The 13,720-nt window shown below is 38.0% G+C and overlaps 1 protein-coding gene across 1 annotated transcript in view; it reads right to left on the bottom strand.

Annotated features, from left to right (window-relative positions):
• EVC2 (EvC ciliary complex subunit 2) overlaps positions 1 to 13,720 on the bottom strand; it is a 62,469-nt gene that overhangs the window by 23,295 nt on the left and 25,454 nt on the right. The window contains 5 exon segments of the mRNA XM_029083519.1: positions 149 to 606; positions 1,832 to 1,991; positions 8,753 to 8,928; positions 10,997 to 11,236; positions 12,827 to 13,151. Of these exon segments, the coding sequence (XP_028939352.1) occupies positions 149 to 606; positions 1,832 to 1,991; positions 8,753 to 8,928; positions 10,997 to 11,236; positions 12,827 to 13,151 (1,359 nt within the window).

The following is a 13,720-nucleotide window of genomic DNA, read 5'->3' on the forward strand; positions in this document are numbered from 1 at the left end:
ACCCACTGCCACCACAAGGGCTGAGCACTTGCAAAAAAATAAATTCTGAAGTGCCCAAGAGAGAACTGATACCCAGACAAGTGTGAAAACTCCTAGTTCATCTCTATTTGCAATAATAACTAAAAAAAGGGTGCAGAGAGATACTTACATGAATACTGATTGCTCCCAGCTCCTTAATTTTTTTTGTTCCGAAATGCTCATTTCCAATTCTTGGCTTAACTTCTGCCTGGTGAGCTGAAGTAGCTCTTCAGCGGCCATGCTCTTGTCACGCTACTCCCTTTCAAGCTGTTCATGTTTAACAATCATCTATTTTTTATGCTCCTCCACAGCTTCCAGCAGGAACATCTTTGGCACACTGAGCTTTACTAGTTCTTGCACAAACACTCCATACTGAACACGTTTAAGCTCTTCAACAGTTTTCTCTGTTAGACTAAATAGAAGCTCTTTCAGTTCTTCACCAGCCTCATTGTCTAGCTTTTCAGTAAGTTCTTCAAATTCAATGGTGTGATCACACAGAAGATTTTTCCAGTGGCTCAGGTAGTGAGTGACCTCCTTAATCGTTTTGCAGGGGTCTCCAAGTGACAGCTGCTCCTTCTGATGCTCTTTCTGATGATTCATTTGCCAAAAGGAGGAACAAGGTTAAGAGAAGGAACTTCTCAAATCCTAGCTCTTTAAATATGTATTTCATAGCAACACAAAATTTCACACTTTTGTTTCCAGTGTTCTCAAAACTGCTTTTCAGCGTCCAGAGACTTACTTACCAGCCTCAACATGATGGCTTTGTGAGTATCTAGCCAGCCTGTCATAACCCAGACTATTGTTAGATAGAACGGCTAAAACAGGCCTGAAATAATTTAGATTGTTGCTAGATATAAGTGCTAACACCTAAACAAATACATGATCTTGTGGTTTGATATAATCCCAACTGCCTGAAATGCAATGATATGCCAGTGTTACAGAAGTGATTCTGGATCAAATACCAAGGAATAAAAAGAAGAAAAAAAGAGAGGGGAAAAAAAGGTTGGGGTCTTTAAATTTTACTTTCCCCACCTTACAGCACGCAGCAGTTCCACTGGAAAGCTAAACCAAAGCTACCTATACTGAGAATAATTACAACAAATGAAATCTCCGTTGTTATACCTGCTGCCTCTCCTTGCACTGATAACTGTTAAAGAGCGAAAACACTGAAACACATATCCTGCAAAAGGTAAAATTAATCTCAACTAACTGTGGTCCCCTAAAGACATATCACCTATTCCAAGATTTTTTTTTTTTTTCTACGTCCTTTAGGCAGAGAAAGACAAAAACCTTCGGATAACAACTCTGGCTGAGGTTAAGTGACATGAGTCCTACAACAAGCAGCCACAGGTACAGCATCTTTTAAATAGCTTCAGTTTGTAGGTGAATTCTAACTACGCTGTAGTAAGTAATTCCCAGTCACACATAGCTAAGAAAGCCATAGAAAATTACAACTGTCACAGACCTGTGCCACCTCCCGCACTGACTCCAGAACCTCAGTTGCCTTTTGCCTGTCTGCACATTACAGAGGCTTGTCATAACCCCCTTGGATGGCTTAGACCAAGTAGACAGGCTTCACAAGTTTTTCCAGTTATATTAATTTCTTGTAGGTTTTTCTAAAAGAACAGCCATTAATTACTGCATAATTAATGCAGCACATGGCACTACACAGCTAAAAACAACGGACACTTATTTCCATCCATGCTCCTGGCAGTGTTCACCCTTGTCCTAAGAATTACACTTTATTTTTCAATTAATTCAATTTTTAATTCATTATAAGCCCTGTGAAAACAAATATACTGAAAAAAATTACCTTTTGTAACATTTCCCGTCTTCGCTTGGTAATGAGTTTCTGGCGAAGCTTTTGCTTTTCTTGTTTTAAATCATGATCAAATTTCTGTTTAACAGAATTAATTTCAGCCTCAGCTCGGTCCAGCAGCACTCCCAAATGACTTTCAGGTAGATGACCTGCTCTGTAATAACAATGTTTGAAGTCCGTTATCCCAAATTCTTAAGATCAAAAGGATATTTGAGGCAATTAGTACCATAATAAGGCTTAACAAAGTAGACACATAGACTGATCTTTGTTTCTTCAGCAGTGATACCCGAGGGGATCAAACAAGCAAGTGGATAATAGAGAGATTATCTCACAGATGAGTGTAGAATTGAGGCAGTTTGTGAGGGCAGAGTGAAGGTGTATGAAGAAGGAATGGGAAGAAGGAAGGGAAGGCAAGTGCAAAACCAATTACATATCAGTTAGTAATGTAAGCAATATTCAGATGAGGAATTTTAAGCCTTGTATATTATTCATAATATTTACATTTTTCATTTAATGTCCCTGGAATGTAATTCTAGATGTCTTTTAGAACTCCTTCTCATTAGAAACAATTTTCTCTTTAAAGGATGTAATATAATCAAGTAAAAACAACTTAAAGTTATTTTAAAGATACAAATTTATATTCAGATTTCCTGTTACACCCACATTATCAGAAAAATTAAAGATTTCAAATTAATAGTGAAATACAATAATTCCAACCGAGCAAATTCTCAGCCTTAAGCACATGATGCTTTTAAATGGAAGTTTAAGACTATGGTTTTCAGTATATTTGTTTTCACAGGGCTTATAATGAATTAAAAATTGAATTAATTGAAAAATAAAGTGTAATTCTTAGGACAAGGGTGAACACTGCCAGGAGCAGTGGATTTAGGATTTGCTGAGACTGTAACAGCTTAATTTCAGATAAAATCCTCAAAATAAAAGAAATAAAACAGATAAATTTTAAAAACCCCAATTTTTAAAAAGCTTGTTTGCAGCCACTGCATTGTAACCACGGCAGCCAGACTCCACAATTCATACTTCTCCATCTACTGCTCAAGCATCCACAAGTACCTGAGCAATCCATGAAACATCACCCCTACTTAATGAATGCACTAGATAGAAATTCAGGTCTGCTTTATCACACAGTTATGTCAATCAGAGCCTCCTTTTACAGAGCTCTTCCAATGTCTATCTATCTATTGTATTTCTTTAATCTTCTGCAGAGAGGATCAAAATACCTCTCAGCGTCTTGAGAGCAATCCACCAAGCACCACTCTTGGATCTTTTGGCAAAGCCGTTTTTGCATCACTGAATTTCCTACCCATATTTAGTAACTCAAAGTTTTTCCCCCTTTCTTGATCAGACCCAAGGCAAAAGCTTAGTGAATAAAAGGTAGGTTTATTACCATGAGGAAGTGAGGCAAGATAATAACCCAGATATTATTTTTAACACCTTCATCCTGTCTTGTACTGAGGAAATAAACCCAGGCTCACTGCACCTAATTAAAATCCCTGTCCAGAGCAGTGAAAAGGGGCTGCAATAAAGACAGATGTGCTGGAGCCATCCAGCAAATGAAAGATTAGAAAAAGCCATGCAACATAGAATGACTGGAAGATGATATATACCTACCTATTAGGATGAAGGGAGAAAAAGAGAGGGGGGGAAGAAGAGTCTACATTATTTCAGTTTCAGTTTCAGGTTGTTAATTTATTTAGAGATCCAATATGTCCACAACTCACACCGAAGGTGACGCAGTATTGTAAAACCTATTTATTTATTTTTTGGAATCTACTTATTTACAAATCACAGATAATAAAAATAATGGGCAAAATGCCTACCATCACAGAAGTCTATGGGAACATATGTGGCAACTTACTTACATTAATCAGTATTACAGTAATTCCTAGAAGGCCCAACCCTGGCAAGAGACCTTAATTTATGATTTCTTATAAATACAGTATAAAAACAATTACAGTATTAGAATTAAAAGAATTCCTGCTCCCAAAGGACTCTGAAGTAAAACACAAAATAAAAGGAGAGGAGAAAGATAATGAGACAGTATAGACTGCACAATAAACTGCTTGGTCTCAGCATACTAGATATCTAATCACTGAAAAAACGTGCAGGCACATGTTTAATGTCTTTGAACAAGGAGAATTTTAATGAAGGAGAATACTGCAGTAATGACAAGGATGTTTACAGGGAGATCCTCCCAAATGCAGTAAGTGCCATGGAGGGAATAGAGATGAAGTGTGTGGCCAACAGCAGCAGTATCACAGGTCAATCAAAGGCAAACCTTGACTTCTTTGGACTGAATGAAAGTCAACAAAATTAGGAGAAAATGTGAAGTGAGGGCACTAAAAGGAAAATGTAGTAGATTGTATTTGATGCTATGGAGAACTATCTAGGTGATGCTGGACCTCAGCAAAGGAAGATCATTTTATACAAGCTAGAGAAGGTATGGGAGCATCACTAAAACATAAGGAAGAAAGATGTGAAGCAGAAAAGTTGTACCAGCCTGGATGTGCATGGAGGCTGAATCAGAACACTTTACAGAGAGAACCTGCAAGACAGTGCTCACTCTGTTCTACTTCAGCTACTTCAGGATTTACCTGCTGACCTGGCATTTTGCTGGTGCCCAGATTAAAATTCAGGTAAATAATTCAGAGCAATAAATACTCTACATAGCAAAGTGCTACAAAGAGAAAAAGTTTTAAGATATTATTAGAAAACTTCATACAAATACACTAATGCTGGAGACATTCACTTTCCAATACCAACTTGTAAGGTCCAGCAGGACACTGTCCAGAAGATTTCTTTGTTTACATATAACAAGGTCCATGTAAATTGAGATTATTTAGAAGAGTAAGAGACTAAAATGAGATGTTTTGCTTCAAACTTTTATGTCAAAGATAATCAATTTCCTACTTTAAAAACACAGTTCACAAGAAATGCTTTTGTGAGAAATTTATAAAGAGCTTGAGTTGTTCATACCTAGCGGTCAGCAGAACTAGATTAATTTTTAAGAGATAAAAGAAGGAAAGAAGCTTCTTGTGAATGAGTAGTGTGATAGTTTCACTGGGCTAGCCCTTGGCCAGCAGCCAACACAGCAGTGCCCACCACCCACCCCAGCCACTCACCCACTGCCCCCCCCACCCCCAGGGGACAGGGGAGAGGACTGGGGGGCAAGGATAAAGAGGCTTGTAAGTTGAGATAAGAACAGTTTAATAATAGAAATAAAAGAAAACTTTAAAAAAACTAGTATTAAAATAGTAGTGATAATGATAACAGTAATAAGATAAACAAATGAGTGATAACCCAGTGCAACTGCTCACCACCTGCCGACTAAGCCCAGCCCGTTCCCGGATAATGATCCCGGAGGAGTGACAATCCTGAACCAAAACCACAATCCCAGAACAGCAAGAGCCTGAGCGAAAACCAGCATGAATTTCCCCCCTTTCTGGTCAGCCCCGGATAATATACTAAACGTGACGTGACATGATATGGAATATTTCATTGGCACATCCAAATGCCAGTTTTGGGTTTCGCTATTTACTGCGCTTCTCCCTCCCAGTCCTGGTGCAGCTCTGAACAGTCAAACAGATGGCCTTGAACTCCAGCAGCAACTAATGACATTAGTACTTTTATCAATGATGTTCTCATAACAAGTCTTGCACTGAAACCAAAACACAGCTCTTCTAACTACTGAGAAGAAATTATAGAATCATAGAATGGTTTGGGTTGGAAGGGACCTTAATGATCATCCAGTTCCAATCCCCCTGCCATCAGCAGGGACACCTTCCACTAGATCAGGTTGCCCAAAGCCTCATCCAGCCTGGCCTTAAACACTTCCAGGGAGGGGGCATCCACAACTCTCTTGGGCAACCTGTTCCAGTGTCTGACCACCCTCACAGTGAAAAGCTTCTTCCTAATATCTAATCTAAACCTACCCTCTTTCAGCTTAAACCCATTTCCTCTTGTTTTGTCATTAATTGCCCTTATGAAAAGTCTTTCCCCAGCTTTCTTGTAGGCCCCTATCCTAGCAAAACCAGGACATTATATACTGGCAAAATAATGATGCAACATGTTACAGCTGTTGTACTTCAAAAAAGTTGAGAACCTCATGCCTCTGGGGATAGCTGGAACAACCGAGGATAAATACTGCCTCAAGTATTGCCCTCTTGCCCATTTATTCTTTAAAGGAAAACACAAAAAGCCTAGCAAGACATCCCTGAAATCTATCATTATGGATTATATTTTAAAACTTGCTTTCCTTCCTTTTGGCAATGCAGTCCATGGATCTGATTTCCAAAGGCACTGAGTACTCACAGCCAGTCATGAGAAACAGGACACTATTTAAATAATATCTTTAGGAAGCTCAGTTTGAAACCTATTTGCTATACTTCATTTAAAATGTTCACAACCCACGTTGTGGACACAATAGATTAAGGTGGACACAATAGATTAAGACAGACCTGTATCTATACTTAGACAAGGAGATTCCATGCTAAAAGTGAAAAATAAGTGGATATTATGGATATAAAGTACCTGCCATTCAGAACAGAATCCTCTTGCTGCTCAAAGTTTAATGCTCCAATTTGTAAATATTCCCCAAACCACTTTATAAATAGAAACTGAAATACAAGCAAGCCTTGCTAGCAGAGCTTTTAACTTCCTCAGGGTTTATACTAGGATATTTCAGTTTGCCTGTAGGAAAACAAAAAAAACAACCAACCAACCAAACAAAAAGACTAGCAAATCATCTGAAATACTACATTCTGGGGTTCTATAATCTCAACAGCTACCGAATGCATAACAACATGTTTGGCCAACATCTGCCTGAAAGGAATTCCTGATGCAGCAGGTGTGTGGGACCTTACAGGAAAATAACTAGTTTAGTCCCAGAAAGTCAGATGGGATTGCTTCTCTACAAACGCTGTTCCAACTATGGACAAGTTTCCTTTGTCTGCAGAGCACTATGACCACTGCATACTCTGAGAAGTTTAACAAGGAAGTGCTAGAAAAATTAGTTTTCATCTTGACAGTGATGCTTGTTGGTTTTGTAAGTTTTTTGGGACATTTATTTTTTGGTACATTTTTTGGGATGATCCATGAGGTCTTGGATTATTAATACATGTTTCTTCTCTGTTTTGTAGTTGATCTGTATCGTGACTGTTAGGTGCAATACCAGGAAATACATAATAAGCAAAACCTATTTTTCCAGGTTGAGAAGTCCCAGTTTTTAATTGCAATGATTTAAGCCATGTATGCAGTGGTCATACAGGTGAGAGTTTCTCACAAAGGCTTTTCACATCATCTGTGAAAATGTCTTAGAACATTTCTCGTAATCTGATTTCAAAGAGAGGCATGAACTGACAGAAGGGAACTCTCTGTGAAAGATGTGTCTGAACTACATCTCCTATGCCAAGACATTTATTTTTGTCTTTGAGCCACACAGCTGCAGATGCTAGCAAAATAGGCAAAGCAGTGCAAGAGATCTGATCCCTCTGATCAACAAATCTTGAGCCTAAACTTAGGTTATGATTCCAATGAAGTAGCACACAGGACAATCAAAAAGAAGAGCAAGAAAATGTTACAAAAAATAAAAAAATAGGTAAATGACTATCATATCAACAGATGCAATCTTCGGTAGCTTTTAACAGACTTCCTGCTTCCTAATATTAAACTACTTTTAAATTAAGTCAACATTATTAAAGAAAAACCACAATGTAAACACAGATATTTATACTTGCTTTCTTAATGCATATTCCACATGTTGTCAGTGACTGACACCAACACAGACATCTAAAATTACAGATAAAGCTGCATGCACAGGATCAGCAGCAGCAGTGCTAAATTGTTTTCCTGCCCACTAATGTATTTACTGCACTGACATGATCCTCAGTAATCTCTCTGCATACCAAACTAAGATATCCTACAGTTCTCCAGGTAGCAGCAAGAGGTCTCTCTCAGTGCTCCCCACTGCCACATATTTAAATAACTATGTCTCTGGTAAGTCACCATTTCTGTCTCCCCACCTTGACTATGAGCATCCTCACATAGAGTACTTGAATCACCCTGGATCCAGGCTGATTATATGAGTGTATTACAACAGTCCATTTCCAGGTCTATTTTTCACTTCACCTGACCTTTACTTTTTAATATTCCCTGTAACAGCTGTATTCTCTGTTAGTCAAGATCCTCCCCAGTTACATTATTTATAAATTTAGTCAGCTTTCTTTAGAAAATATTCATGCTTTCCAGCTTGAGACTGTACATCCAGCTCCTCAAACACATTCAACCACAGGTGAATCAAAATTGTTCTCTTCTGTTAAATCCAGATATTCACGCATAAAGAACCCAGACAAACGGTCTTAACCAGTACATGTTGCAATGGACACTGATTGGACTTTCCACATGACTGAGGACTATTTACATGAATAATGGATGTATAAAGACATTGAGACTCTCACACGAGTTTGGTTCCCACTGAAGCCAGAATTACAGACAGGTACTATACATGCCACCCCCCTGGAAGTGTTCAAGGCCAGGCTGGATGAGGCTTTGAGCAACCTGGTCTAGTGGAGGGTGTCCCTGCTCCTGGAAGATGGGTTGGAACTAGATGTTTAAGGTCCCTTCCAACCTAAACCATTCTAGGATTTTATGTTCCCAGCAATTCATCTCTGTGCTCTACGAAGTGGACACAGACAACAAAGCCTTACCTTAGTGTCTGCTGGGATATTAACTAACAAAGTAATCAGTTAAAAAATATTTTCTTAGCATTAACTTAAAAGACAACATCTTTATGCACCTTTCCTGGTCAGTAACACAGACAAAAAGACTTTTGAAGACTATTCTATTGTCTTTGATATAATGTAGTCAAATGACTGCCAAGAAAACAATTGAGATCTTTACCTTTCCATCTTATTAATGAGACTTGATATCTGGGTTGCTGCTGCATTTATAAGAACAGAGGCTTGAGAATCCCTTAACTGTATCTTACTTATAAGATACTGTCTGTAAGCAAATCTTCTATTGAGATGAAATTTCTTGCTAGCTTGCAAAAAATCCATTAGCTCTTCAATGTCTCCCTGCAGGAAAGAATGTGAATAAATATATCTGATCACATGTAATGTTAACTTCAGCTAGATTTGTTCATTAACAGGGCAAAGTTAAAAAGCTCTTACAAGTGAAAAACAGTAAGTTTCTATCAACTTAACTCTAATGATCATGTCAAATTATTACTCTTAATTCAACAAAACAAAATAATGTGTTGAGCTTTTAGCCTGAATACCTCCATATTCTATGTATTTTCTTGAATATTTAGTGCACCTCCGAGAGCCCTGATTTAACAGGTAATTTGATCAGGTACCCACAATTAAATACACATACAACCCTACCAGTCTTAGCAGAACCATTCCTTCAAGCTATCCACAAGTTGAAAGGCCTTCTTGAATTGTGATCTGAAGACAGCATGTGTTCAGTAACAACAGTAATTGGCATCAAGTTCTTTTTTTTTTCTCTCCTTTACTATGTATTGTATAATTAAATTAAAGGTAACATTTTCATAGGTGTCTAAGTTGATTACAAAGCCAAAGATACGTCTTCCACATGTGTCCAGTACAGCGTGGGGAAAGCCAAGCCCGCTATACACAGGCTGCCTCAGAAGCTCCTGCTCTCAACAGTGGGGAATGAGAAGGGTTTAGTGAGCCTGCTAGAGACCAGAGGTGGACACAGGATGGTCTATAGCAGACATTCTACTAGCATCAGACACCCAAGACAATGTCTGTTACTTAGGTGACCTATGCCCAAGCAGCCAAAATATTATCAAAACTTCTTTTACCTGCCTTATCTTTTGGTGTCTGCTCAGCTGTCTTGTGCACAAGTGCTTGCTCTATCTATATCTGACAGAGGCCCATGTGTGGCTTTTCTGTACTGAGATCTGACAGTGCATCTCGCTTTAGGTGTGGGCCTTATATGCTTTGACACCTACTTTCCACGAGTTGCTTTTTAGCCTCCAGGTCCTCAACCTCTAGGACCACAACAATCATACTCTTCTTCAAGAACCAGCCAGAAGAACAATTCCCAGAATTTTTAGAATCTGGAATTCTAAATTTCGACACACATGAAGTAAAAGAACAAACTCTTGAGGAAACAACTCAAGCTATTCTGTTGCAGGGGGTTTAAAATGTAACTGAAGCCAAAACTAAAGTCCTGAACACACTCTTCAGCAGCACCCCCAACAGCGTAAGCTAGAGATACTCAACCCTCAAAGTACAAAACCATGGCCCCTCAGACATCTCACAATGTCAATAATCTACATATTTGGACTGGGGGGTTCAGTACATCTTCTAAAGTACAGAAAAGTACTTGATGCGTAGGTGGTTTTGAAAATGCCTATACAGACAGGCCTCCAAAGGTATTTATCATTCACTAGACAGCATCTGATCTGTTCTAGAAAATGACATTCATGAAATAGATTTAGGTACCTAACTTTATTTGGGCTGAAATTACTTTTGAAAATGGCACTCCGGCATTTCTCTACCGTGCTGAGGGTCCCATTAACACCGGTGAGGGTAGATGCGGAACCAGAAATTTGCTGCATGAGCATGAATCTGCTCTCAGACCATCCTGTAGGGGAGGGCTTGGGGGTACAGCTGCATCAACAGAGCTTTCAGGAGCTAAGCAAAGCCCCAAGATGTGCAGATATACCAAAATATTCACTGCAAAACCAGGGATTTATATTACACAATTTCTGACTGCGTGGTGTAGACACGTTTTCAAACTTCTTTCTTCGGCATGATACAGGTGAGCTACTAGTCTTATTTTCCCTGAGCAGTGAAGACAAGCTTAAAGCACTTGGGCATTTTGGAAATATTACCCATGAAAACAAAAGTCAGCACTAAGCACATAACGTTGTAGCAAATACATCTAACTCACTCTTGTAGAAAAAGGTTGTGTATATGCATCGATATACAGTTGTGTAGACACCTAGATGAGCAGAATGATGGCATTATGCTTTCTAAAATTATTCCTAAGAAAATTAGTTATAAAAGTGATAACATTTATTCTGAAACGTATTTCCTGAACAACTTCTCAAAAGTTACTGCGGGTTTGTATTCTGTCATTATGTTAGGAATGAAGCTACAATCCTGTTACCTGTATTTTAGAGTAATCTTCCACTAATATCTTAGCTGTTTCCAGCTTCAGTTCTCCCTTGAAACTGGCATTTGTTATCTGTGTAAAAAAGATATTATGGAGCTCCTTTCTTTGGGAAACAGCTAGTTGTCTATAAGCCTTTGCAAAATATTCCTCCTGCTTTACCAGAAGGAACCTCTTCAGGTGGTCCTGCTCCAGTCTGTGAAGTCTATCCAGAAGACTTCTGTATTCTACAGCAGGCTGCAGAGAAGACAGAAATAAATAAATTTGAAGGGATTTTCAGTATTCAACATATTTTAAAGTATCAACGCTACTGCCTCACATACATTTTACACATGCTGTAGTTACTGTCATTTCAGGTTTGAATGAAGGCTAATACTAAATCAATGTACACTTGCCATGGTTTTAATCTGCTTGGAATGACAGAGGTTGTACAGTGGTTAATCTCTAATCCAGATAACACTTCCAAGGCATAATGAAATCTTTTGGAATTTAGAAGCATTCTTTAAGATAAATTACACAAAACGGCATGCAATTCAACACAAAGACATATATGAAATGGATTTCTTAGGTTTCATCAATCCCGAAATCCTATTAAAATTGAATGGACTCATATAAGTCAGAACAGTGTAATAACAATAAGCATACATTTTAAAAACAATACAAATTAGGAAAAAAAAATCTACTACAAATCTCTTAAAAGTTCTTATTGGTGACCTATTTTATCTATTGGTTTCTACAAACTAATCCAACAGCATAATTTTAGAGTTACAACAATGGAGTAGAATTAAATGTCAATTAAAAAGCTTCTTTGCAAGAAATACTTTCTTATAGTTCTCCAGTAAGACTTACATATTCATAGTTTTAATCTCAGATGGCATAAACTCATTAGACAATCAAAAGATACATGTCCCACAGCGCAAAGAACGTTTCTCATGCCAGCAGAACTACTTAACATTAGTTATGTTGGTCCTGTTCTGTATTTCACACAATTTATGGGAGGACAATTGTCCTCTGCACTGAGCACGCTCCCCACATCATCCCTCATTCCCAAGAGGCACACTGCAGACAGCAAATAATAATTAAACAAGAAGGCAGGGAATATACATTCTATGTTTTGGTTGAGAAGGGGAGGAGGCTCCAGCTGTTTCTCACTACCATCTCTTGGACATCAGTACACTTGCTGCCAGGAGCACAATGGAGACTCTAAACTTGTAAAGAATGATACTCTCCCTTAAATTATTTATCTCACTATTATCCAGAGGCTATTTCCAAGAGAATTCCACTCCCTGCTCTACCTAAAATATAGACTGTTCTGCTTGCCTTCACTTAGTTTGGAGGAAACTGGCCTTTGGTTGTGCTTATATTCTCATTTTCTTCAAAATAAGAATATAAATCTTGGAGGTTTTTTACCTAGATTGTAAGGTTTATGATGCTGAGAGTTTCTTCTGCTCTGCATGTGTGAAACACTTTATACAGTGTCTGACTGGAGTTCTTAGAAATTGCTGCAGTAAAATATAGTAAATAAAAATACATCACCTTGCAAGGATTTAAATAACTATTAAAAAAAAAACCCAAAACAGAGTAATGACAACCTTTTGATTCCAGATGCCACAGATTCTCTTGAGATAAATTCATTTTCTGGTGAAGTAAAACATAGTTTCTTAGTAACAACTACTCTAATTATGATATCTGAATTTTTGAACATGTTTAAATAGTATAGTTTTTCTCTTTACTACAAGGACAACTCAGCCATCATAGTCCAAAAGATAAACCATCTATATAAAACCACATATAATGCAAAATATCTTTATTTTATACCAGATTTACCTTTTCATTCATTTTCTTCATTAATTCCTCAGCCTCTTCATTTGCAGTTCTTGCTTTTTGGCACTGAGCCTCCATTTTCTTCCTGGTTTCCAGATTACATTCAGCTGTTATAGCCACCATCTTCCTTTCATACTCCTCTTTAATCTCTTTCTCCATTGCAAGAAACTGCTTTTTGAAAATTGAACTCATCCTCTTCTCCACATGAGGAAAGAGGCTGTGACTTAAGACCATGTTCTTCATCATCATAGCAATCACTTCTTTACATATATGTGTTCGACGTGCCTCCAGATCAGCATCTGCCTGCATCAGGCTGGCAACCTCAAAGCTGTAGAAAGGCAATCAATTTGTCTGAAATCACAGATTATAAGACTTTTCTATAAGAAAACAAGGATATCTAAATTCATTGAATACTGAGTAATCAAATAGCAGTCAGAGAAGTGGAGGAATATCATGGCATATGAGTTTACTAGTCATGATAGTAATCACTCATTAAAAAGCAGGGTGAGCCAACTTCTACTATGGCAACTTTAATGAAATGCATCCATTCTTGTATTTCCATTTTAAACAGAAAAAGAAAAAGCTTTTCTTTAAAACTCAAACCATTCCCTCAGCTTAAAAGCAAACAAAAACCTCCCACAAAAAAAATCAAAAACAAACACCTCTGTTGGGAAGCAGATGAAGTGAGTATCTGAATAGACATAAATTTCACTGACTTTGTAAAACAATTCTAAACTCACTGACCCATCTACACTGACACATCACCACATCATGTTCTGCGCTGGTGTGCCCCCTTTTCTGCAGGGAAGAGGGGACAGTGTTTTGATTATGTGCTGATACAAAATAGCTGACATCTGTCTCACGAACATTAATAGAGTTCTAGAAAAGAGACTAAAA

Source organism: Antrostomus carolinensis, unplaced genomic scaffold, assembly GCF_000700745.2.
Source record: "Antrostomus carolinensis isolate BGI_N321 unplaced genomic scaffold, ASM70074v2 scaffold3080, whole genome shotgun sequence".
In the NCBI taxonomy this organism is placed as follows: domain Eukaryota; kingdom Metazoa; phylum Chordata; class Aves; order Caprimulgiformes; family Caprimulgidae; genus Antrostomus; species Antrostomus carolinensis.